Source organism: Pongo abelii, chromosome 22, assembly GCF_028885655.2.
Source record: "Pongo abelii isolate AG06213 chromosome 22, NHGRI_mPonAbe1-v2.0_pri, whole genome shotgun sequence".
Taxonomy (NCBI): Eukaryota; Metazoa; Chordata; class Mammalia; order Primates; family Hominidae; genus Pongo; species Pongo abelii.
In genome coordinates, this window is record NC_072007.2 from 56,625,180 (window position 1) to 56,650,609 (window position 25,430).

Consider the following 25,430-nt stretch of genomic DNA (forward strand, 5'->3'; position numbering starts at 1 on the left):
TACAGGTGTGAGCCACCGTGCCTGGCCTGAACAGTTCCAGTTCTAAGAAGAGCCTAGAGTCCCACTCCTGCCTGCACTCTCAGAAACAGCCTTCACCAGGCTCCCTTTCTCACATAGCCTCCAGCCCCTGCCCTCCCAAGGACCCCAACCCAGCCCAACACCCAAGGCTGCTGGCCAAGGCCGCCCCCTCCACAGCACGACCATCTGAAGCCAGAGGCCAGAGCCCAGGTCACTGGAAGTATCAGGGAGTGGCAAGTGTGTGGCCAGCAGTGTTGCCCTCAGGTGGATGCGTGGGCTCACGTGCACAGGAAAGTCAGCTGAGGCTGAGAAAAGAGAAGGAGCCACGAACCTCAAGCAGAGCCTGGATGGCGAATGCAGTGTCCCAGATCTGTGAGCCGTTGGTGCCCTACGCACAAAGGACAGTGTTAACAGCAGCAGGTGCAGCCCCTCCCACTCCCAGCCACTGCCTCCAGGATCCAATGGGCGCCTGAGGGCCAGGTGTGGGGGCTCCCACCCAGCCAACGCTCAGCCTCAGGCTCTGAGCCCTGGGCACCCCTCATGGCTGACAAGGGCCTCAGAGAAGGCTGAGCCCTGCAGGCAGACACAGGTCAGGGAGACTTGGGGAGCCCTCCCTTTCTTCATGGGCCACCAGGCAGGACAGTGTCCCTCTGAGGACACTTCTAGGACTGGATGATCCCTCAGAGGCTCCAGCACCTACACACAGAGCATCCAGCTGCTCTCACCCAATGACAGCGGCGCACCTCAGTCATGGTGACGCCTGGAAATGACCCCATTTCTTTTTTTTTTGAGATGAAGTCTCCCTCTGTTGCCCAGGCTGGAGTGCAGTGGCGCGATCTCAGCTCACTGCAAGCTCCACCTCCTGGGTTCATGCCATTCTCCTGCCTCAGCCTCCGGAGTAGCTGGGACTACAGGCTCCTGCCAGCACGCCCAGCTAATTTTTTTTGTATTTTTTAGTAGCATCGGGGTTTCACCATGTTAGCCAGGATGGTCTCAATCTCCTGACCTTGTGATCCGCCCATCTTGGCCTCCCAAATTGCATGGATTACAGGCGTGAGCCACCGCACCTGGCCAATGACCCCCATTCCTAAGTACACCTGGAGGTGATGGGAATTCTGCACAGGGCTGGGAAGGCCCCACCTCAAATCTCACCCCGAGCTGGGCTCACAGGTACACAGTCTGGTCTCAGTCCAAAAGGCCAGTGACCAAACCCTAGTGAGACAGAGCTGGGCACTGACCAAGACAGACATGGGGACTGGGCGGGGGGTGGTGTGTGGCAGAGGCATCCAGACCTCGTGCACTGGAGGGACAAAGCAGGGACCACCAGAAAAGCATTCTCGCCAAAGAAACACAATGGGATCGAGCCTCAGGGCCTGGCCAGTTTACAAAAACTCAGGGAACAGAAGGAGCAACCAGTCAGATCTGGAATGTGAAGCCCTTCAGGCACAAACCTTCCAGGAGGAGAAAAGAGACCACGAGAGATGGCTGGACTAACAGGAGCTCAAAGACCAACAACCGAAGGCCTGTGCAGGCCTGGCCTGAATCCTGATTCACACACACCAGCCACAACTTGAGGACTACACTCAGGAACCGTCATAAGTTTGCTGGGTGTGACAACCTCAGAGCAATTTTGTAAAAACACAGACGCCCTCATCAGCTTGAGGTGCACTGATGAGTTGGTGCTGCGGGAGGGCTGGACAGGGAGGGGCAGGGAGGCCAGGGCCTGCTCTAGGGCTTGTTACTCACCTCCACTTTGCATGTGTTTTGAAAACCTTTTCACAAAACACGGACAGTGTCCAGAGAGCCTCTGGGGAGCTCAAGGCCAGCTGGGTAAAAGCTCGTGGCTGGGGGCACCTGGCACCAAGGGTAGCCCTGGGGCAGGCAGTGCTGGGCCCATGTGTATCCATCCCAAATGTGACACCCAGGACACCTCTGGAGACTCCACATTTCCACACTGAATCAGGCACCGCAGGGCATAACCCTCCTTAGACCACAAGACACAGGGCAACACTGTCTGGGCTTCTGACACACACAAAGGGGCGCAGGCTCAGCCCAGTCGGACAGGACTGGGGTCTACAGGGCCCCCAGAGCCAGGACAGGACCAGGGTCAGCCAGGATCCACTGGCCTCCCCCCTCCTTGTGCTTGGTGCCCCTCATGACTGGGTTCCAGCCCACTCTGGCCAAGTCCTCGGGGAGCTCCCAGGCCCGGCCACACGCCACCACGGTCCTCCAGGCTCCTGTCCTGTCCACCCAGGGCCTTAAGAAGAAGCCTCTTAAATTAAGAGCGCATGGAGGAGAAGCCCCCACTAACCAGAGCCACCTCCTGCCACAGTAACAAGATGAGAGCTTCTGCAGCTCTGGGTCTGTCGTTACACAGCTGAGCCCACTCAGACCATCAGGGCAAAAAGCAAACAGGACAGCTGCAGACAGACATTCGAGAACGGTGGGCACCCACAGGGACACGGCCAGAGGCCTCAACTGACTCAGCCTCTAGTCACACGCTGCCGGGACCTGGTCCAAGAGGAGTTATTTCTGAACCCCAAAGGAAAAATAATAAAGGGTAGACATGATTGCAAAGGAAGCAGGCAGCCGCAGTCCCGCAGCCCTTACCTGCATTTTCATGCCGTCAAGGCCCATCCTGTGAGGACAAAAAAGCCCAAGTCAGGTGCAAGGAGAAAGCTGGAAGCCCAGCTGGCCACCTAGACCCTGCACTCAGGAGGGTCCCAGAGAGGGCATCTGTCCCCTCCCGAGGCCTGGCACTGGCCTCCATGCCACCCCAGCTGGGCTGCTGGGCTCCTGGGGGTGAGGGCCACACTCTATGGAAGACAGGACACGCTCACCCAGAAGGGCCACACCCAAGACAAGGGGCAGCGGGAGGCTCCCCGACCCCAGGCTGTATCAGCCCTGCCGCCCCGTGCAGAGCTGAGGGACCACGACCCCAGGCTGCGTCAGCCCTGCCGCCCTCGTGCAGAGCTGAGGGACCACGACCCCAGGCTGCGTCAGCCCTGCCGCCCTCGTGCAGAGCTGAGGGACCACGACCCCAGGCTGCACCAGCCCTGCCACCCTCGTGCAGTGCTGAGGGACCAGGGGAAGAGGCCCGTACAGCGGAAGCTTCCCACCGTGGGACGGCTCTGTGCCCTCCATGACAGGGGCCCCACCTCCAGGACACAGTCCATAGATGACAAGCTCCCCTTGTCCACAGGCCTCCCTGACGCCAACCTGAATCTTCCCTGCTACCTACCACCCCCTTCCTCACTCTACCTTCTAGGAACACCCCACACTTCCGCTGGGTGGCAAATCTTCCAATTCAAAGACAACGCTCAGTGGCTTCCACAAGCCCTGACACTGCTGGTTCCTGGTGATATTCCCTGGCAGTATCCCAGATGGCACCGTGGGGGCTCCCTCACTGGGACGCAGCCGGGGCTCAGATCTAGTCTTCGTGAGAGGCCCCACCAGCACATCCCAGCCACACTCACCAGAGATAGTCCGGGATTCTGGAGACATGCTCCTGGAAGGCAGTGGAGGCGGGCCCGTCCACATACCAGCGCACAAGCATGTTGATGGTTTTCGAGATCTGCAGGAGAGACAGCCCTGTCAGGGCTCTGCTCCAGACCCACAGCAGCCTCCAAGGACAAGGTCTCGTCCAGACCCACAGCAGCCCCCAGGCACAAGGTCCCGTGCAGCTCACTCAGGGCCAGGACAGGGGCCTTCTGCTCTAACAGGCATTTCCTGAGCGAAGATGGGCAACGACTGTGTCCCCAGGACCCGACTCAGACAGAGGCAGTGTCGGCCGAGGCCACAGCCTGGCTTAGGGTGTGAGGAGGGAGCGGCACTCCATCAGGGAGAAGCGAGGGGTTCCAGGAGGAGCCAGAGGGGCATGGGCTACCAGGTGCCTTAGAGACAACACAGGGGACAGAGGACAGGGCCTGAGGGGCCCAGGAAGAGATGCGAAGACAGGACTGTAGCAGTAGGGACCACTTGCCCCCCTTCTTCCTCAGAACGGAATGTTCCAGAGGCCCCTAACTTTTTACTTATGGATCTCACAAGTCAAGATCCAATTGCAAGCATGTTTCTAATGCGTTTAGTACAGATGTGCTCTATATGGGATTAAACCAAAACCCACAAAGAACCACATCACTGCTGAGCAGAAAACAAGGGACCCGCTGCAGGGTCAGTCAGGATTTGTGATCCACTGAGGTGGCATGAGGCCCAGAAAACCAGAGATGCAGTGTCAGGGTGGGACTCAGCGGCCCAGTGCCACCTGGGTATGTCCAGAGAATGCCCAAGCCAACCCACTACACTGCAGCAGCTACGTGCACAGCTACGGCAGCAGCAACGGCACAGCCCAGGGCCTGCTGACTCTGTCAGGAGGCGGCCCTGCACCAGCACAGCCCAGGGATTGCACCCTCCAAGGTCACTGAGCTGGCCACACCTGGCCCCCTGCAGGCCCCACAGAGGCGAGAGCTCCAAGTCCCTAGCTAGGCAGGAGGAATCGGGAGTGGAACCCAAGGACCCTGCTACCCCAACCCACCCTGGACATGTCTAAACCCCACGGGAGAATGGCGAATGATGAACTGTTTGGGGAGAGGAATTCAGAGGGAACCAAGTGAGGAAAAAGCACCCCTCCCAGCTAGCCAGCTAGCCAGCAAGATCTCAGGGAGGGGCCTCCAGGAGAGTGTCCAGGCACAATGAGGACAAGAGCCGGTGGGGGACGCAAGGGAGGGTCAAGTATGGTGGGGCAACTTCGCTGAGCTGGGCGTGCAGGGGTCCAGGACAGAAGCCCTCAAACACTTGTGCGATCAGAGGGCCACCTCCCAAATGGAGGTGCACCAGGCTCCAGGAAACCCCACTCCCAGCTCACAGCCCGGCCTCCAGGACTTCACTTTCGGACCTCAACCCCCAGGGGCTGCAGTGCCGGGCAGGGGCACTGACCGGGCCGATGCTGATGCTCTTGGTGAATCGGTCGTCGGCCACAATGTGTTCATACAGCTTCTGCACGGCCCGCTGCCGCAGGTGGGCACTGTGGTGGCGCTCATACAGGTTGAGGAGTGCTACACGGGACGGGGGTCAGTGGATGCCAGACACCATGACACTGGCCTCAGCCTGGAGCCCCGTGCACCGCAGCACCTGGACTTGCCCTTCCCCAGGGTTCCCCCCTCCCACCCACCCCCAGGCCTGGTCTCTGAGCTCCTCCTTCCCTGCCCAGGAGGGGCTGCCCCACACCTCCCACCACACACCCTTGCACAGGGTAGACTCCTGAGAGTAGAAGACCAGCTGGTTCTCGGGGTGGAGGGGCAGGGCGATGAGATCCCGCCCCCTGGGGCCTGGCACAGGGGAGGTGGCCCAGTGCTGCTGGCAGGGGATGAGTGCGTGAATGAGTGGGTGACACCCTGACCCTGGGCTGCCCTGCCGGCCCCTCAGGAGGTGCTCACCATATACCACGCAGAGCAGCCAGCTGTGCGGCGTGTACAGCTCGTCGGGGGCCACGTTGTTCCTCTGCGCCAGCCAGTCAATGCTGGCGAAGTCCTCCACATAGAGCTCCTGGTGGCGGCAGTGTCTGAGCCTTGGGGCCTGGGGGCACCTGGTAGGCCTGGCTCAAACCGGGAGAGGTAGCCTCCCACCACCCACCCTCAGGGCCCTGGGCCAGTCCCTTCCTGGGTGGGGGTCCCTCCAGCAACTAACCCCGAGGGCACATGAAGGCCCCCTATGGGAGGACCACTCTGAGAAGCTCCCCAGCTCCATGAGCCCCAGGTCTGCCCAGAAGCTCGTTTCCTCCCTCTACCCCTCCTTCGTCCCCGTGGCAGGCCTGATAAACATCCTGCACCTCAAATCTCGCCTCAGGCCTGCTTCCAGAGGACAGAGTGCACATCTGCCTCCTGCATCCCGTGAGTCCTGGAAGTCCCCCCAGGAACGCTGGGCTACAGCTACTGACTGTCCCATAGCACAAGTCCCCTCTGGGCAGAGCTTGCTCCCTGTTTATTATAGGATGGAGGAAGGTAGAGGCTCTGCTCTGATCACAGGGCTCTCTGCTCCACAGGGCCGCCAGGTGAGTGGACAGGTGTGGTTAGATTCCAGAAGTCCCAGGCCCTGTGGGTCCCAGCCCCAGAGGCCTTCACTTTGTTCTCTGATGAGGTCCTACCTGGCGGAGGCTCTGGACCAGCGGGTCTTCCGCGGCACTCAGCCGAATGGCGTAGCAGTAGCTCATGGGCAGGTACACCTGCCGGCAGTGGCACCAGAGTGTGGAGGGGTGTGCCGGTGCCCAGTCAGGAAACAGCCTGGGGCAATGGCAGGAGTCAGTGGGAGACCCCAAGACTCAAGCCTGCCCCCTCTGCCAGCATCCATACCTTGGGCCCTTCTAAGCACGAACAATGGTGGATGGCTATTCCCCACCAAGTCAGTGCATCTGCGGGCATTTCCCAACCGTGCTCCTGAGGGGGACAGTTGAACCGTAGGTGCACCCTCTGAGGAGCTGCACCTCCTAGTTCGGTCAGCATTTCGCATCTTAAAACCAGGTGATGGAGCTCCTAAATGCTTAGGATTGTCTGTGGGTTTCTTAGCTACAACAAACATACCTTGGTAACATAAAACATCAACAATGGGGATATGGTTGTGAGGGCCCCAGGGAACACTCTTGGCTATCTTTGCAACTTTTCCAGAAATTGGAAACTACTCCAAAATTTAAAGTTTACTTTTAAAAGTGTATTTAAGAAACTTTAGGAGGGGCACGGTGGCTCACGCCTGTAACTCTAGCACTTTGGGAGGCCGAGGCTGGTGGATCACTTGAGGTCAGGAGTTTGAGACCAGCCCGACCAACATGGCGAAACCCCATCTCTACTAAAAATACAAAAATAAGCCAGGCATGGTGGTGTGTGCCTCTAGTCCCAGCTACTCGGGAGGCTGAGGCAGGAGAATCGCTTGAACCTGGGAAGAGGTTGCAGTGAGCCGAGATTGTGCCACTGCACATAGCCTGGTGACAGAGCAAGACTCCGTCTCAAAAAAAAAAGAAAAAAAAGAAAGAAAAAAGAAACTGTAGGTCTGTGGAATCTCTCTAAGGCCTGGGTCTTTGATCACTGGTCTGCTGACGTTAGCACAGCTCCACCAGCTTCCCAGGGTCTGTGTGTGCCTCATGTGTTTTCTCTACCCTTTCCCTGCTAGCCCCCATCCTTATGTGATGCCTTATGTGATCTAGCCCCATCCTTATGTGAGGGTGAGCAATGCTGAGCCTTCCCTGCTCCCTGACTGCGGCATCAGGCCTTGGCCCACTTTCACATCCACTTACTTAAAAGGGTGTTTTTTTTCACATTTTGGGTTACACTTCCAGCATTTCTGCAGCTGGAGTGGTTCAGGTCTGTGGTCCCCCCCTTTCACCTCCCAACCCACCCTCCAAGCAACTCCAGCAAAGACAAGCAGCACCCTGGTGTGCCCACGCAGCAGCACTGACCAACGGCCCCACCAAGTGGGGCAGATGAGACGCCCTCGCCAGCACCAGCGTGTGGAACCCACACCCCCCCTGCCCTGGCAGCTGTGCCGACCGCCATCTGTCCTTCCTCTGCCGCTCATTATACACGGGTGGGGCGCAGAGTCCAGCGGGCATCTGAATGGCCCCAGGACACCTCCCAACCTATGTGCTCTACGGCCCACGTCAGGTAGCAGCACCCTACCCTACCCCTACTCTAGCAGCTCTGTCCACCCTCCCGGGGTGATCTCACCATCCCTGTGCCTCCCCGTCACCACCCAAACTGGCTTCCGGGGATAAGCCCCCGGCCTTTGTATCAGGACACTGCTGCTGTCCTTTCTTGAGCGGCCCCTTCACTTCCTGCCTCCCTAACTTGACCCCCCCCCTCACCAAAGTCATCTAACACAAGGGACCCCCCAGCCCTGCTGATAGCTCTCTAGGGGACACCCCCACCAGGGTTCCCACAGCACTCCAGGAAGCCAGCAGGGGCTCTGTGTGGTTCCAGGGTCTCACTTCCCAAAATGCATAATGGGGTAAACTCTTATGCATGAGTGTTTTCTGGGGAGATGTTCCCTGCTTTCAACAGATAGCCATAAAATGTTACAAGACACTGGTTAAAGACACCAGATAAGGCTGGGTGCAGTGGCTCATGGCTCCCAGCACTTTGGGAAGCCAAGGCAGGCAGATCACCTGAGGTCAGGAGTTTGAGACCATCCTGGCCAACATAGTGAAACCCTGTCTCTACTAAAAATACAACTATTAGCTGGGTGTGGTGGCCTGAGACTGTAATCCCAGCTACTCGGGAGGCAGAGGCAGGAGAATTGCTTGAATCCGGGAGGCGGAGGTTGCAGTCACCCAAAATCATGCCACTACACTCCAGCCTGAGTGACAGAGCTAGACTCCGTCTCAAAACAAGACAAAAAAAACACACACCACATAATAAGAAATTAATGTTGATTTTGCTGGGTATTTAAACAGTATGTGGTTCTGTTAAAAAAAACAAACACTGATCTTTTTTTTTTTTTTTTTTGAGACAGAGTCTCACTCTGTCGCCAGGCTGGAATGCGGTGGCACGATCTCGGCTCACTGCAACCTCTGCCTCCCAGGTTTAAGTGATTCTCCTGCCTCAGCCTCCCGAGTAGCTGGAAACTAAACTACAGGCACGCGCCGCCATACCCAGCTAATTTTTGTATTTTTAGTAGAGACAGGATTTCACTATGTTGGCCAGGATGGTCTCGATCCCTTGACCTTGTGATCTGCCTGCCTCGGCCTCCTGAAGTACTGGGATTACAGGCATGAGGCACTCCACCTGGCCACAGACTCTGATCTTTTAAAGGCACACACACTGAGTTCACAGGTGAGGTGTCACGTTGGGACACACTTCACATTCACCAGCAAAGGAGACAAGCGCAGCAGCAGCAGCACGACACCCCTGCGCAGGCTGGGGGATGGGCACCCTCCCCCTACTTCTACAGATGCTCAGAGTCTTCCACAGCAAGAGGGAAGCCACCCAGCCCTGCCTGCAGCCTGACTCGGGGTACCTCCCTCCATGGCACAGCCTCCTTCCTGCTCAGTTGGGAACCTCCCCCTTTCTGTATCCCTACAGGACTCAAGCTCAATCAGGGCCTCTGCCAGGAGCCTAACTCCACCCACCCACAGAATGCCCACCCCTCTCTGCTGTCACAGCCTGCGCCTGACCCACGGTCCCTGTCACTCTACTCCTCGGGAGAGCAGCAGCAACCCAACAACGAAATCAACAGCAGACATACCACATCTCTGGGAACAGGGTATTGAGGCCTTCCCAGCTGTAAACATTCAGGACAGCCAGCCAGAACTTCCCCCAGGAGGGGATGGCCACAGCACCACCTGAGGGGGGAGAGAATAGGCCCATGTCATCTGCTTCCTGTCAGCAAAGCCAGCACTGCCTCTAGCTGGGAAGCTTCACCCTCTGGGAGTCACGTGTGCCCCTCTCCATGAGGCAAGGGCAGCCTCATGCGGATCTTGCGATCCCCATGTGCGAAGCAGGTTACAGAGTGCTGAGAACTTGCCTGGATACATGGCCCCTAGGTGGAACCAGTGGCTTTCCTGGGAGTGGGTGTGTCCAGCCCCAGGAGAGGTGTTTGCAACCCCTGGCCCCAGGAAGGAGCACATGAAGACAGCTACCTGGGAAGGTCCAGGGACACCTCAGTGCTCAGGTGAGCGAGGGGCCCAGGTGCACATGCGCCTGGAGAAGGCAAGGTGGGGAAGTGACAGCACACACTCAGCCTTGCCCTCTGAGCCAAGCCTGAGCTGCCCCAGTCTGTGTCATCTCCACTTGGCAGACTGGTCCCATATGGGAACAAAGATGACCCCAGACTCCAGAGTAGCTCCGGCATGCTGGCCCCATGCCAGAGCCACTTCAGCAGCATGCAGTCCTGGCACAGCCATGCCATCTAAACACGCTTCTGAGGAGTCCCTGCTCCAAACCCCAAAAGGTATGCAAAAGTCAATAAAGACCCACAAAGCTACTAGGCAAAGTGCAGCCTAAACACGTTCCTTCACCAGGCAGGCACCAGGAGTGTGATGGGAACCAGACAGCAGCCTTGGGGACGCAGCATCAACGACACCAAAGGCTGACAGTGAACTGATGACAACAGTGACAAGCTCATGAAGAAAGAAGGCAGGATCTCATGAGAATGCGTAACAGGACACTCCACCTGGCATGGTAGGTCAGGAAGAGGTCCTCAAAGAAGGAACATGTAAAGTGTGAGCCGGCAGAAGTGGAAGGTAAGAGGCTCCAGGTGAAGAAAGCAGTGCATGGCGAGCCCTGGGATAATAAGGACCTCTGAGGAGCTGACAGGAGGCCCCTGTGCATGCAGCAGAGAGCAGGACAGGTGGGACTGGCTATGGAAGTTCCGTGAAAGGCAGAGGACAAGACCAGGCCAGGCTCTGCAGAGCCACAACATGACTAGGTTTTCTTGGAGCAGCAGGAGCCATGGATTCCCTTGGGCTGGAATTGCCCTCAGGGCCTATAGGCAAGAGGAGAGGTAGCCAGGTCGGGCTTGGAGAGGTAGCCAGGGGCTTGGAGAGGCAGACAGTTGGGGCTTGGAGAGGTGGACAGCCCAGGGCTTGGAGAGGTAGCCAGGCCAGGGCTTGGAGAGGAAGATAGTTGGGGCTTGGAGAGGTGGACAGCCCGGGGCTTGGGGAGGTAGCCAGGCCAGGGCTTGGAGAGGTAGACAGTTGGGGCTTGGAGAGGTGGACAGCCCGGGGCTTGGAGAGGTAGCCAGGCCAGGGCTTGGAGAGGTGGACAGCCAGGGCTTGGAGACGTAGCCAGGCTGGGGCTTGGACAGGTGGACAGCCAGGGCTTGGAGAGGTAGCCAGACCAGGGCTTGGAGAGGTAGACAGCTGGGGCTTGGAGAGGTGGACAGCCCGGGGCTTGGAGAGGTAAACAGTTGGGGCCTGGAGAGGTAGACGGCCAGCTTGGAAGGTGCAAGCTCCAGGGCTGCACCTCGCCTGCGGCCAGGCTGCCCCCAGAAGATGGACATATTAACATGCTTCGTTTAAGTCTTTGCCAATTCAGGAAACAAATAGAATTACCTGGTTGTCTTAATTTGCTTGGCTTTTTTTTATCTTATTAGAGACAGGGTCTCACTCTGTCACCCAGGCTAGAGTGCAGTAGTACAAGCAGCTCACTGCAACCCAAAACTCCTGGGCTCAAGTGATCCTCCTGCCTTGCTAGCCTCCAAATAGCTGGGACTACAGGTGCATATCATCACACCTGGCTAATATTTTATTGTTTTTGTAGAGACCGGGTCTCACTATGTTGCCCAGGCTGGCCTCGAACTCCTAGGTTGAAGTGGTCCTTCTACCTCAGTCTCCCAAAGTGCTGGAATTGCAGGCGTGAGCCACTGTGCCTGGCTCTTAATTTGCTTTTTAAAAAAATGATGCCTAGGTTAAACAGTGTCTGCCTACTTCTGCTTTGACAAATTCCCTGCTCATGTGCTTTGCCCATTGTTTCAGCTGCAAGTGCATCTTTCTGTATCTCGTTTGTGAGAGCTCATTATCGAGTTGACACGAACCCCTGGCCCAGCACATGCTGCACAGGCCGTACCTTTCTTGTGAAGAATGTTCCGGGCTCGTACCAGGTCAGGATCGTCAGGCCCAACACCCAGAATTCTGAGAGACACATAGTTGAGTGCAGTCCCAAACACGGTGGACTTATCCTCAATGTGCCTACAGGAGCAGAAGACAGGTGAGAAACCGGTATCTGTCCTTACTTCTAAGAAATAAAGTAAAACTTTCTGTGGAGTTTCCTCAGAAAACTAAGAATGCTAAAATGCCTTAACCTGACATAACATGTCAACACAGGAGACCCCTGAGCAGCCACTCTGCAGTACGAATTCATGCACCTCCCCTGACAACCGAGCCCCCCACTCCTTCCTCACCCTGACCCGCCTGCTCTACACCTTCCCATGCCTGAGTCAACACTTCTAGCCCAAGGGCGGTCCACTTTGGGCTACGGCTCTGCTCCCAAAGTGTGTGCCATATGGCAGGAAAGCTGTCAGGCCCTGTCTCCACCTGCTGCCAGCCCAGAGTCAAGGGCAATTTTCTTCTGCCTTAAGTGATAACAGACTGACAGTTTTCACATGTGGGTCTCAAGAGTGTCCTAACAGCCACAAAACCCATTTAACAAAAGATGTGAAGCCGAGGCCCCACCCGCACAGCCTTCAGCCCACTCCCCTCCTGCTAGTCTCTCCCCAACCCACCCCACGCCCACAGCCGCAATCACTCCTAACCCCTTGGCAGCTGCCTGGAAACCCAAGCATCTCCTACGTCATGAGAACACACACATGCACATGTGCAGTGACACAGGGGCAGGCACACTCACAGGCCCCAGCCACCGTCGGGGAGCTGCACTGACCGCAGGTACCGCACAATCTCTTCTCTGTATCCGGCTGGCAGAGGGATGCGTGCCACATGGCAAGTGATCAGGAGGCCTGTGTGGCAGGAGAGATGTTCCTCGCTGGGGGCAGGTGGTCATCACTGCTAAAACCAGGCCCCTTTCCTCCTGAGTACCTCACTCCAACACGGAGCTACCTCCTTCTCATAAAAACACCCCCTGGAAAGGCCATTCCTCCCAGGCCCCCATGGGGAACTTTGGGAACAGGGCCAGAGGGAATGTCAGCCACAGCACAGGCGATGCTCCCTGCCTAGGGCCTGCAGAGCCCACTCAGCCACGCCTGGCTCCCATGACCATCTGAGTCAGAGAAACACCAAACACTGCACAGCACCTCAGGAAGGTCTCCCCCAAGTGCCCTGAAGGTCCAAAAGGAACCAGCATTTTAGATCAGTGGGCCTTCCATGAGGGGAGACTGTTGGTCTTGCTTTAACATCTGCTGGGAAGAAAAATACAAAATTGGTCACCCTTGCATGTGGTAATACCTATTTACTTATTTATATTTTTCTGTTTCATAAATTTTTTACAAGCATATGCCGCTTTGCAAATGTCGGGGGGAGGGAGAGACCATAAATATTATCCACTAAGAACCTTCTGTCCCCAGCCTGGTCCCATCAGCCATGTGCCCCCAGAGCCTGGCACGGGACAGGTCTCAGGGCAGACCCCAGCCACACATGCCATGGAATGAATACCTGACTCTGGCTTAGAGCCTCAGAAGCCCTAGTGTTCAAACCATCCAGACATGCCCTGGAAGAAGAACAGATGAACTCAGAGACAGCGCACAGGGTCACATAAAATGAGCCATCCCAAAACAAGCCCATCTCTTTCCTAACAGTTATAATGCTGTTAGGACAGAGAAATGTGCAGAGAGGAGCAGAGCCAGCATCTTCCTGATTTTACAGGCAAGGAAACTGAGGCTCAGCCAGTAAATGGTGGGGCCAGGAGGTCACATCCGACTCAGTGTTCACCAGAGTGCTTCCGAATGCCGCACAGGCCACAGTGGATGGGAGCTGTCTACATAGCATCATGGACCAAGAGCATTTTCCAAGGTCCAGAAAGACGGAAGGAAAGCTCCAACTCAGCCAGGTGCGGTGGCTCACGCCTGTAATCCCAGCACTTTGGGAGGCTGAGGTGGGCAGATCACGAGGTCAGGCGTTCGAGACCAGCCTGACCAACATGGTGAAGCCCCGTCTCTACCAAAAATACAAAAATTAGCCGGGTGTGGTGGCACACGGCTGTAATCCCAGCTACTCGGGAGGCTGTGGGTGGCAAGCCACCTGGTGCCGAGGCAAGAGACCGAGGGCACGAGCTGTTCCAGTATAATAAAATATATAAAACAACAAGAGTTATACTAGATCTAGATCATACATATGATTATATATGAATATCATTAATCATTAGTTTGTAGCAATTACTCTTAATTCCAATATTATAATAATCCTTGCTCTACAATCATAACCTAGGAAAAACCAGGCCATACAGAGATAGGAGCTGAAGGGACATAGTGAGAAGTGACCAGAAGACAAGAGTGCAAGCCTTCTGTTATGCCCGGACAAGGCCACCAGAGGGCTCCTTGGTCTAGCGGTAACGCCAGCGTCTGGGAAGATGCCCGTTGCCAAGCGGACCCAACCGTGGTCTAGCGGTAGTGTCAGTGTCAAGCAAAAACACCTGCTACTTAGCATACCGGGAAAGGGAGTCTCCCTTTCCCTGGGGGAGTTTAGAGAAGACTCTACTCCTCCACCTCTTGTGGACGGCCTGACATCAGTCAGGCCTGCCCGCAGTTATCCGGAGGCAGTTAACCGTCTCCCTGTGATGCTGTGCTTCAGTGGTCATGCTCCTAGTCCACTTTCATGTTCCATCCTGTACACCTGGCTCTGCCTTTTAGATAACAGTAGCAAAATTAGTGAAAGTACTAAAAGTCTCTGATATGCAAAAATAATGGCATAAGCTGTCTCTCTCTCTCCCTCTTTCTGCCTCGGCTGCCAGACAGGAAAGGGCCCTCTGTCCAGTGGACACGTGACCCACGTGACCTTACCTATCATTGGAGATGGCTCATGCTCCTTACCCTGCCCCTTTGTCTTGTATCCAATAAATATCAGCGCAGCCTGGCATTCGGGGCCACTACCGGTCTCCACATCTTGGTGGTAGTGGTCCCCCAGGCCCAGCTGTCTTTCCTTTTATCTCTCTGTCTTGTGTCTTTATTTCTACAATCTCTCGTCTCTGCACACAGGGAGAAAATACCCACTGACCCTGTGGGGCTGGACCCTACAGGAGGCTGAGGCAGGAGAATCGCTTGGACCCAGGAGGCGGAGGCTGCAATGAGCCAAAATCGCGCCACTGCACTCCAGCCTGGGGAACAAGAGCGAAACACTGTCTCAAAAAACAAAAAAATACAAAAAAACTCCAACTCACAGCCAGCCCACAGGAAGGGTCCCAGCCAGCTAAGCCCAGAGCCAAAGCAGCAAGAACAAACAACACAGTAATCCCCACTGACCAAGCACCACTGCGTGCCTGACACTGTGCACATAACCAAACCTGATTCCAATCCTTTCACAGATGAGGCTACAGAGGCAAAGTGGGGCTGACCCATCTCCTGACCAACTCTATGTCATTGCCTTACCATGAGCCCTGGGAACAGTCTAAACAGGCCCTGATGGGGCCAGGGGAAGAAGGGCACCTTGACTTCCCCTAAGGACAGGCCCTCAAATCCCAGGACAGAAAAACTCAATGCTGTACAGTCCAGGTGGCAGCAGGGCTAGAAGTCAAAGCAGAGATGGGGACCCCAGTGCTCCTCCTGCTGGTCTGGTTACCTGGAATAAATGTGCCTCAGCTTCCTAATGTATCTCATTAGGCTTATTCTAAGGACTAAAAGAAAAACAGGCCTTGAGCAGGGCTTGGCCTACAGTAAACACCATGGAACTGTTTTTAACATTAAAGGCCAACTCTTTCCAAACTAACATATAAGCCTATTGCAACGTCATTTCAAGTCTGGGACAGAATCAGGATAAAGGCAATATGGATGAGTAAATGAACAGACACAGTTAAGAGATGTTTTAAAAAGAAAGGCAACAAAGGTATATAAGGACTTTCTATCTACTACAAAATCAACGTAGTAAAAGAAAATGACGTATCGATAAGAGTTATCACAGAAACAAAACCTATTTACGTAGGAATTCACGTCATTGAAACAATGTGATTACAAGTCACTAGGGAAAAAAGTCCTATTGCATAAATTCATAGGAGGGAATTTCCCATTTTACAAGGCTGAGGATTGCTGTAGAGAAACACTCCCAGGATGCAAAATAGTCTTGTGTAGCCAAATCGGTTCAATACCCAGGCAGTCCAACTGCTATGCTCCTCCTACTCACCAGCCTGAACCTGAAGCTCTCCTGCAATAGCTCAGAGTAAGTTCACAGCAGATATCAGCTCCCCACCCACCACTCTGCCCACCTACAGCCCCTTGGCATAGGCTGGGCCTTCCACCTGGAATGCCCATCCCACACTGTACTGAGACTTCAAAGCCCAGCTTCCTCTTCCCTCAAGGCAACACAGACCCCTAGAGAACCACTTGCTTCTCTTATCAGAGAGCCTGTCACCCTACACTGGCAAGGCTAGCTGATCCCCTAGACCACTAGCAGGACGACTCTGACATAGGGCAGAGTTTGCCAGCCCTTTTCTATGTGAGCCCCTGGATTTTCACCTGCTTCATCAAAACCCTAGACCAGGCTGGGCCAGGATCCTAAGGGTGATCCAGGGTGGCCATACCCTCAGGCTGGGGCAGCATACTCCTACCTGGCAGGAGGAAAAGTGGGCCACCATAATCACCCGTCCAGTGCCCATCCTCAGCCTGCAGCCCCACGTAAAATGTCATCCCGTTCAGAGCCCCCTCAAAGGCGGTGTGGGCTTTGGGCAAGTCCTTAAAGTAATTCTTCTGCGAAGAGACCGAAAAAAAAAAAAGAGAGAGCTGACGGGACTGTTGCCCGGCCAGAGGAACCCTCTTCACATACAACCCAAGTCAAAACAGTGAATGTAAATTACTTTAAAAGTTTCAGCTGTTTCCATCAAAAGTCTGAAACTCTTTGATGAGAGCATCACGCCTCAGCAAAGTAAAAGAACAGTTGCACATTTTCGTTGCTTTATTTTCCAGTCATGTATTCTTCACAACTTCTCCAAGATGTCTGGAATAAACCAGGCACCCAGAGTGTGGGGTGGGGCACGGGTGCCCACCTGGGCCTGGGACTTGGGCCTCTCAAAGAGGGCCCAAGGGGTGGCACAGCTTTTCCCACGGTGGCCGGGGCTTGGCAGGAGACCCTGGTTTACACTGCAGACTCTGACGACCAAAATCTCTTACAATGCACACAACTAAGACAGTGGATCCAAACACTTCTTGTGAATAAAAGCAAAGTTACAACTATCTTTGCAACTCTCCTATAAGTCAAAAATTAACTCAAAATAAGGTGCTAAAAAATAAAACAACATTAGGAGTCTCCTATGCGTGGTTTAGAGATGAAGGGGCTGAAGCAGAGGGGACCGCGAACGCAGTTCCCGTGGGCGCTCGCCTTGGGGATGGGCGCCGCTGGCCGGGTCCTACCACCCGCCTTTCTGGGAGAAAACGTGCTCCTCACGGCTCACCCCTCAGGGTCCCCGCGCTCGCTGACGCTCCGCGGAAGCAACTTACGGTGTCCAGCCCCAGGGCGTGGGCTTCCAGGCCGGTCTGCTCGCGGCCGGCGCGCTCGTCCTGCAGGTAGGTCCACGTCTGCCGGCCCCTCTCGCAGTTGAGTCGCCAGCGGCCGAGGTCGGTGGCGGGCTCGGTCTTGTAGGGGCCCCCTCGGCGCCGCAGACACCTGAGGACCACCGGCCATCAGCGACCCAGGTCCCGCCCCAATCCCGGCCGCCGGCCCACTGCCCCCGTCGCGCTCTCCTCAGCACCCAGGACCACCCCGCATTCGTCAGGAGCCCGGGGCGAGGGGACTCACGTGCCCTCCGTCATTGCTGCTGCAGTGGCCTACGCCGCCCTCTACCAGCTGCCGGACGCCCGTACCCCGGACTTGCGGCCCAGCCCCGCCCCTCCTGCGCGCACTACGCAGGCGCGGGCCTCGGCCGGCGCTCAGGCCTAGGTGGGCCGACGCCCACTCAACCAATCAGAGCGCCGCAAGCGTGACCCCGGGGTGTGCCAGGCGACCACAGTGGTGGAGCGCGCGGTGCCCCATGCGGCGTGGGGCGGGGCCTGAGGGAGCGGGGATGGTGGGTGAAGGCGACGGGTCGGGGGAGGTGGGTGGGGCCTTATTGACGGGGCAGGAGGGGCGGGGCTGGTGGGTGGGGAGGTGGGGGCGGGGCTGGTGGGTGGGGAGGTGGGGGCGGGGCTGGTGGGTGGGGAGGTGGGGGCGGGGCTGGTGGGTGGGGAGGTGGGGGCGGGGCTGGTGGGTGGGGCCGGCGGGAAGGGGCGGGACCTCTCGCGCGCCCTCTAGAGGCTTGCGTCCCGGGAGCTCGGCCTTGTGCGCGGCGCTCTGAGGTGAGCGTCTCTGAGGAATTTGTGAGGAGGGTCCCGCCGCAGGTCGGAAGGACGGACGTGGGGAGCCAGGCTCGAGCGAGGGACAGCGAGTGCGAAGGTCGGGTGGCAGGGAATTGCTCTCGCGCTGCAGGATTTGCCCGGACGCCGGGGCCGGGAGGCCGCCCTGAGGTGAGATGGGCGCGGGCCGTCGGCGCCAGTGCGAGACCAGGGGGAGGGCAGGGCGGAGCGGAAGAGTCGAGGGCGCCGCCGGGCATCCCTGGGAAGCTGAGCGCCGCGAAGGCTTCGCCGCGGGGAGTGGGGTAGGCGCGGTGAGGCCGTAGGCCCCCAGGCCTGGCGGACCACAGGGTCCAGAAGCCCCGGAGCCCCGCCAGGGAAGGGCTGCGTCGCTGGCCAGGACCGAGCGCGGTAGAGCCTCAGCTGCTCACGGGGTCGCTGGAGTTGGGGGTGGCCCCAGGAGAAATTAAAGGTGAAAAGCCTTAGCAGCAGAGGGAAGAGGAAGATGGAGGCAGAGCGAGTGACCGAACTTGGAAGGGACAGCCGGGCGCAGCAGGGCAGGGGGCGTCTGACTGTTGGAAACATGGCTGACGTCTGGAGGCTGCAGCCCGTGGTCCCTAAGTCAGGTCAAGGACCCACAAAAGACGCCAGCATGTCTTCATCTGGCCCACAGAAGCCCTGACATCCAGTTACAACTGCCCCAGCCTAATGAGCATTTCGGCACCCACTCCTCAATTCCTACCCCCAGCCTAACTTGGAAGGGGCCGTGAGCCACAGCAAGCCGGAGGAGAAAGTTGGAAGAGAGAGTGGACAAAAGAATACCCACAGGCACCTTCCCCCCAGTGGAATAGCGGGGTTTTATACAATCGAGGATACTCACCTCTTCCTATCCCAGTTCAGAAACGAATGAAAAAGACACAGCAATAAGATGGGTGGGTATCAAAATATCAGCCTTGCCACAAATTAAAAAGCTAGCTTGAAGGACAAGGCTTAAATCTGCAAGCAAGAGGGCAAGCTACTAAATCACCCGTAAGTCAAACATCCCCCAGCCTCTAGGCCATGAAACTGCCTCACCAAGCACTATGCAATTGAGTGCCCACCAGAAGACACCCCTCCAGTCAACCCACAGACCCCAGAAAGAGCACCCAGAGGAGCCTGAGCACACTCCACCCTATCTGTTCTCTGAAATTCAATCACATGAGTCACTCTACTTCTCTGGAAGCACAAAGAGGCTGGAAGTTTTTCTCCAGATAAGTTCCTCCATGTAGAAACATGAAGAATAGGAATAAGGGGCTTCAGCCTGGATGGAATCTCACACTGAACCTGGCAAAGCTAGGTGAGGGAAGAGGTTTCAATTGGAGAAGAGTTTGAGTTTTGATATTTTAATGGACTGGACTTTTTATGAGTAAAATAACCCTCTCTTTTTAATGTCTGAAAGAAAAGAAAAAGCTGTAAACTACGTCTGAGAGTTGACACAGTTAAGCTTCTAGGGGCAGTCATGAGAAAAAAACACTGTTCCTATCTGCTTGCATACTACTGCATCCAGCTTGTTCATTAAGCCAGATACAGAAGGCTCTGAGGATTTTGGCCTCAACAACTGGGTATATGGTGGTGGTCATTTACTAAAATAGAGGTGTCTTTTACTTATTTATTTAGTGACAGGATCTCAGTCTGTCACCCAGGTGGGAATGCAGTGGCACAATCATTAGCTCACTGCAGCCTCAAATTCCAGGGCTAAGTGATCTTCCGGGCTCAGCCTCCTGAATAGCTGGGACTACAGGCCTGTGCCACCACACCTGGCTAATTTTTTTTAAGTTTGGTAGAGACACGGGGTCTCGCTATGTTGCCCAGGATGGTCTCAAAACTCCTGGCCACAAGGAATCCTCCCACTTCAGCCTCCCAAAGTGTTGGGATTATAGGCATGAGCCACTGCTTCTGGCCTAAAATAGAGAAAGTTTGATTGGAAAGTTCAGATTGAAGTGGGGACAAGTTATACTAGAGATGCTTATTAGACATTCAAGTGAAATATTGAGTAGGCTGGCATTCAGGAGAGAAGATAATGCTAGAGATAGGAATTTGGGAGCCATTTGCTTTCAGGTAGTATTTGAAATCATGAGATTGGACAAGATGAATTAGGAAATGCACATAAAAAAGAGAAGTTCTAGGATGAGCCCTGGGGCACCGACCTTTTCCAGTATAGAGGAATGGCCAGAGAGAGGAGGAAAACCAGAGGACTATGAAGTCATAATATAAGTGAAGACATGGTGATCTTTGCTGAGGCTTTGAAGGGATTGCAAAATGAAGACAGAATTTATTATTGGATGCAACAAAACAATGTATTGGTGACTGACAAGAGCTATCTCAGGAGACATGGGGAGAAAAGCCTAATGGCAGAATTTTGAAAGAAATTTTCAGTTAAACATGGCAGACTGAGCATAAACATTAACCTCCATTTCCTGCCCAAACCCTACTCACATAAAGTAATAAAAGACCAAAAAAACCCCCACAAAGAATGGGAGAGGAGACACTAGTAAGCAAGAGAAGTCAACAAAATTATAGAGACTGGGAATGGATGGAGAAGTGATAACTGAGTTAGCTAGAGAAAGCTGAGACTTAACATTTGTGGGTGAAGCCAACAAGAGACCATTCCTGCCAGCAAATACCAGGAAGGTGCAGAAATTGGAATAACTGGTGGAAAATTTTTGTGAGGAACAGTGTGACCATAGATCCCCTCTCCTACTTGGGTGGAGGAAGTCTGCAGTAGTTAAATCAGAGTAGGTGTTACCTCAGGCATGAGGCATAGCTGAGGACCACTGAAAGCAGACGGATTGAGTTAAAGTCTACATATGTGGGTCCAGGCTCACTTCTCCCACTCAGCCAGATAGCATGAGATAGTGGGAGGATCCCGCTGGAGCAGCTGGCCCACAAGAGGAGTCCTGCAAACACTGGCAACTATGACCTAGTAGAAAAACAAACCTATTAGCTGGCAGACTGTACCCACTGACAGTTTCCAACAAGCTCCATCATCAGCATGAGCCAGACATTTGGGGAAAACAGCGCAACATTACCTCCAGCCATGCAAGTGATCCATCTTGGACCACTGACCCAGTCAAGCCTTCAGATGACTATAACCTCAGCCAATACCTGACTGCAGCTGCATGAGAGATCCCAACAGAAAGCTGCCCAGCTGAATCCTCCTCAAATTTAAGCTACTGTATTTGGGGTAATTTGTTCAATAGCAATAAAAAACTAGAAAAAAGGACTACAAAGTGCCCAGCACAGTAAATTGGGCAGGGGTTGGGGAGTGAATGGGGAGGCAACATATGAAGTAATGTCATTGAGAAATTTGAGAACACCAGGAATAGAGGTGATCTCAAAAATTTCCAGCAACAAAAAAAGCAAAAACACAAAGGAACGATTTCCAATCTAAAATTCTGTTCCCATTCAAATGATGAATCAAACATAAGGATAGATAAGTCCAAAAACAAAAACCATTTCTTTACTCTCACAACATCCTTTTGGCACCAGATGTAGAGAATTTCTCCCCACCAACAAGCAAGCATTCAGCTGTACAGCAGACACCAGCTGGGTATCCGCTTCAATCCTGCACCGTCTACCTGGAGACAGCAGCAGATCACACAAGTTGAGGACTCTGTGCCGCAAGACTGAGCCCCATGTCCAGTGTCAATCACAAGCCCCAGGTTGTTTTACCTGTCCTTCTGGGTTCCCAAGACCGCTTCCTTGGCTTTAGTTTACAAGAGCAGTTCACAGAACTCAGGGAAACACATGTTTATTACAAGGCTATTTTAAAGGCTACAAATAAACAGCCAGATGAAAAGATACACAGGGTGAAGCCTAGAAGAGTCCCAAGAGCAGGAGCTTCTGTCTGCAAGGAGTTGGGAAGTGCCATTTTCCCAGCATGTGGACGTGTTCTTGTCCACCTTCTTGGAAGCCCCCACACATTTGGCTATCCACAAGCTCTCTGAACCCTGTCCTTTTGGGTTTTTAGGAGGCCTCATTACATAGGCATGATTGATTAAATCATTGGCCATTGGCGATCAACGTCACTTTCAGTCCCTCTCCCCCAACCTCTGGGAGTTTGGGGGGTGGGCTGAAAGTTTCAACCCCTCTAATCATTCCCTGGTCTTTCAGATGACCAGTCCCTATCCTGAAGCTACATAGGAGAGCTGTCTGCCATCAGTCATCTTACTAGCATACAAAAAGACGTCACTTTAGAGATCCCAAGGATTTTAGGAGTTGTATATCAGAAGGCAGAGACAAAGACCAAATATATATTTGATAATATTACAGTAGAAATAAAGACATTTTAGATATTCAGGCTCAGAAGGCTACTAAAGGACAGGCTCCATCAAGAAGAGAAAACCAAGGAAGAGGAAAATATGATTCAGAATCCAGGAAATGTCCAAGTTATGGCAAGAAGACAGGGTTCTCCGAGGAACATCTCGAAGAGAAAGTGGAGCATATTACCTGATGCACATGACTTTGTTGGGAAGAGCTTTACGCTTAGGGCAGTGACTTTTGGGTAAAGTAGTGACAAGAGCATAGAAAACCAAGCAAATGAGAAAAACAATGTGATTAACTCCAGGAAAAATCAAGTTGTACCTAAAGGAAGTGTAATCATAAACCAATAAAGGGCTCAACAGGAAATGGTAAACATACAGTTATACTAAACTGTGAATGCAGGTTTCAGCCAATAATAAACTGCTTAGGGAGACTAATAGGAGAGGAAATGTGGGTGTTGAGGGTGGGGGTGATAATATGTTGTGGGAAAGACAGTGTAAGAGAAGCTAACTCCTCTTCCATTGTAGGAAGTCAACAATGTCAAGTCAAGATTAAGAAATAGCATTATTTAAGTCTTTACATGAAGTTAATCACTAAAGATCCCTGAGTTGAGTAGTGTGTTTGGAGAAGCAGGGATTGATTTGGTGGAGGAAGAGGTTCTCTTCTTAGTGCTACTGTTTTCTCAGTGAAATAAGGACATGATCTAAGAATGTTGGAGGTTTGAAGAGAATGAGAAGACGTGAAATAGAGTCTGGGGATGTAGGATTACAGTCCGGAGATGCTGAGTGCCAGTTTAAGATTGGTGGTCATACGCAACATCACCAAGTCTATTAATATCTCTTTCTGTATATGGCTCAAATTTTATTCCCTCTCTTCACACCAGTTGCTAGCAAACTCAGGCTTATTCCCTTTGAATTTCACCTGGATGGCTGCAGCACCCACCCCTCAAGATTCCTGCCCTACATTATATTTTTAAAAGAAAATGTGACCAGATCACTTCTCTGCCTCATCTTCAACAACAGGTTCTCACAGCTCTCAGAAGAAGGTGACAAGAATCTCTGACCTCACCCTGCTGGCCTGTTCCCCTCACTTGGCCACACAACCAAGCTGGTACCTCCAAGCGTTCATCATGTCCTCTCAAGTACACTGTCCCCACCCCAGCTACACCCCCGCACTCCTCTCTGGGAATTCTGCTTTCTCCTCTACCCAACCAGACCCTGTTCCATCCTCTGTTTTTTCCTTGCTACCAATTCAGGCCCACGCCTCATGCACATTCTCTGAGAATTATGTACATAAATACCTGACTCTCCTGGATGTAAGCTGGGTGGGCTTAGCAGGCAGAGGCCCTGTGTCTTACTTTATCTCTGCATCACTGATGTCTGGCACATCAAGGACTGCAAGTTTGCTGAGAGAATGAATCGCCTGTTACACATGGAAATGTAAACTCCAAACTGCCTCAGAGCATATGCTGGTGGGTGACAATCTGAGGAGGTCATGAATATAGGAGAATATTGAAGAGGTCACACAGGGGAAACAACTTTTCATTATGAAAAACTGGGAGACTTTGACATTTAAATGGTTTATCTGCATGATTAAATTAATCACATTTCCAACAGCGCATCAAGCATCTGAGAATAACATTATTTTGAGTAAAAACAGAAACTCTTCAGGAGAGACCCTCTCCCCACAGGTCAGGCTGCTCAAATGTCCACCATATCTAGCAGTGCAGAGAGATGGAGCTCAGAGGCAACTTCCTCTTCCCTTGAACTCCGGATCAGCCTTTCCAGGTGCTTTAGTCGTTCGCCTAGACACGTTCCTGTCGCCTCTGACAGCTGCAGTTGCTCCCTCATCATGTCACTCTATTTGAATAAAAAAGAAACTGAACAGTTTTGGGATGTCAATAAACCACGACCTATTCTCTGTGAAGGCACTAGATCTGGATCATGTTAGAAACCTCATCTGAGTAGTCATTTATTTTTACAGAGGGAAAAAAAATTATCCTTTGTACATCCTTCCAGCCTCATTTAGCTCGTACATTCAGTTGGTATCTGTATATAGACTATTTGCCTTTGTATTCTATCATGAACAATTTCCAGTGTCAGTCATTTTTCACCCAGGCTGGAACACGGTGGTATGATCGGAGCTTACTGCAGCCTCAAACTCCTGGCCTCAAGTGATTCTCCCAGCTCAGCCTCCTGAGTAGCTGGGACAACAGGCATGTAGCACCATGCCTGGCTAATTATGTACTGTAGAGATGAGATCTCTTTATGTTGCCCAGGCTGGACTCAAACTCCTAGACTTAAGCAATCCTCCCTCCTCAGCCTCCCAAAGTGCTGGGATTACAGGCATGAGCCACCACACCCAGCCAGTCATTTTTAGAAAATATCATCGTCAAGGGCTGTGAATTATTCTATCACATGAATGTGTTGTAATTGTTTAATCAGACTCCCATCTTCGGATATTCTGTTTCGAATTTTATACAATATAACTAATGCTATAGTAAACAATTTTATACATTAATTTTTGGGGAATATCTGGTAGGTCAGAATTCTTTAGGTTAGAATTGGTAATTCAAAGGGTATGAATATTTTTAAAGTATTTGCCAAACTGATGAATGGAAACAGTACATCATTTTAATTTGCTTTTCTCCCCTATTGAAGGACTTCCTAAAGCCAGTCCAGGAGCACAGTTTTTACCTGTTCAGTGGCACATATCTGTGATTGAAACTCTGTTTTTGTATGTTTAACCACTGAAGGAAGAATGGTAAGGTAAAAAGACCTTAGGCTTTGGAGCCAGTTGGATCTGGCTTTGAAAAACAACCCTGACCACTCACTACTTGAACACTCTTGGGTGAGGCTCTTGACTTCTGGGAGCTTACCTTCCTCATTCATTAGTTTTCCTCAGGAAAAATTAATCCCAGAAGAGAGGTCTGGGTAATGCCAAAGCTCAGACAATATGTGCTCCAACAGAAGCTGCTGTCATCACCTTAATGCCCTTAATTACACATCAGCACACAGTTACAGGTCTTACTCAGTTCTTAAGAATATTTCAATTTTATTCTTCATTTATTTCATAGGCAGAAACTCAAAATCAATTGGGTCTCTTTAACAATGATATGGATAAAGTTTAAGAAAAGGTCTAATTTGAGCTAATAATTTGTCGGTCATCATAACATCATAGGATAAATCGTGATATTACTTTTTTTCCCAGCC

General features: G+C 53.1%; 2 protein-coding genes and 1 long non-coding RNA gene across 7 annotated transcripts in view; 1 reads left to right on the plus strand and 2 right to left on the minus strand.

Annotated features, from left to right (window-relative positions):
- LSS (lanosterol synthase) overlaps nt 1-17,653 on the minus strand; it is a 34,349-nt gene extending 16,696 nt beyond the window's left edge. For 2 of the 3 annotated variants that reach the window (XM_063720937.1, XM_054542724.2), the window contains exons 1-12: nt 17,387-17,541; nt 17,089-17,254; nt 16,203-16,341; nt 12,342-12,450; nt 11,565-11,686; nt 9,244-9,340; nt 6,158-6,293; nt 5,451-5,559; nt 4,951-5,069; nt 3,495-3,592; nt 2,629-2,656; nt 350-406 (exon numbers count right to left, since the gene is read on the minus strand). In XM_063720937.1, the coding sequence (XP_063577007.1) occupies nt 350-406; nt 2,629-2,656; nt 3,495-3,592; nt 4,951-5,069; nt 5,451-5,559; nt 6,158-6,293; nt 9,244-9,340; nt 11,565-11,686; nt 12,342-12,450; nt 16,203-16,341; nt 17,089-17,254; nt 17,387-17,400 (1,194 nt within the window). In that variant the 5' untranslated portion in view covers nt 17,401-17,541. Of the gene's footprint in view, nt 1-349; nt 407-2,628; nt 2,657-3,494; nt 3,593-4,950; nt 5,070-5,450; nt 5,560-6,157; nt 6,294-9,243; nt 9,341-11,564; nt 11,687-12,341; nt 12,451-16,202; nt 16,342-17,088; nt 17,255-17,386 lie in introns of all 3 variants that reach the window. The other variant, XM_024239349.3, reaches the window with a different exon arrangement.
- Nucleotides 17,654-17,866: 213 nt separating this feature from the next.
- Nucleotides 17,867-25,113, plus strand: LOC134760864 (uncharacterized). Its single transcript, XR_010138903.1, has 2 exons — nt 17,867-18,090; nt 23,241-25,113. It is a non-coding gene; the product is annotated as an uncharacterized LOC134760864 (long non-coding RNA).
- The window catches only part of MCM3AP (minichromosome maintenance complex component 3 associated protein), a 48,350-nt gene continuing 46,701 nt past the window's right edge, over nt 23,782-25,430 (minus strand). For all 3 annotated transcript variants that reach the window (XM_009234076.4, XM_009234075.4, XM_009234074.4), the window contains exon 29: nt 23,782-24,077. In XM_009234076.4, coding sequence (XP_009232351.4) covers nt 23,919-24,077 — 159 coding nt within the window. In that variant the 3' untranslated portion in view covers nt 23,782-23,918. The remainder of the gene's footprint in view (nt 24,078-25,430) is intronic.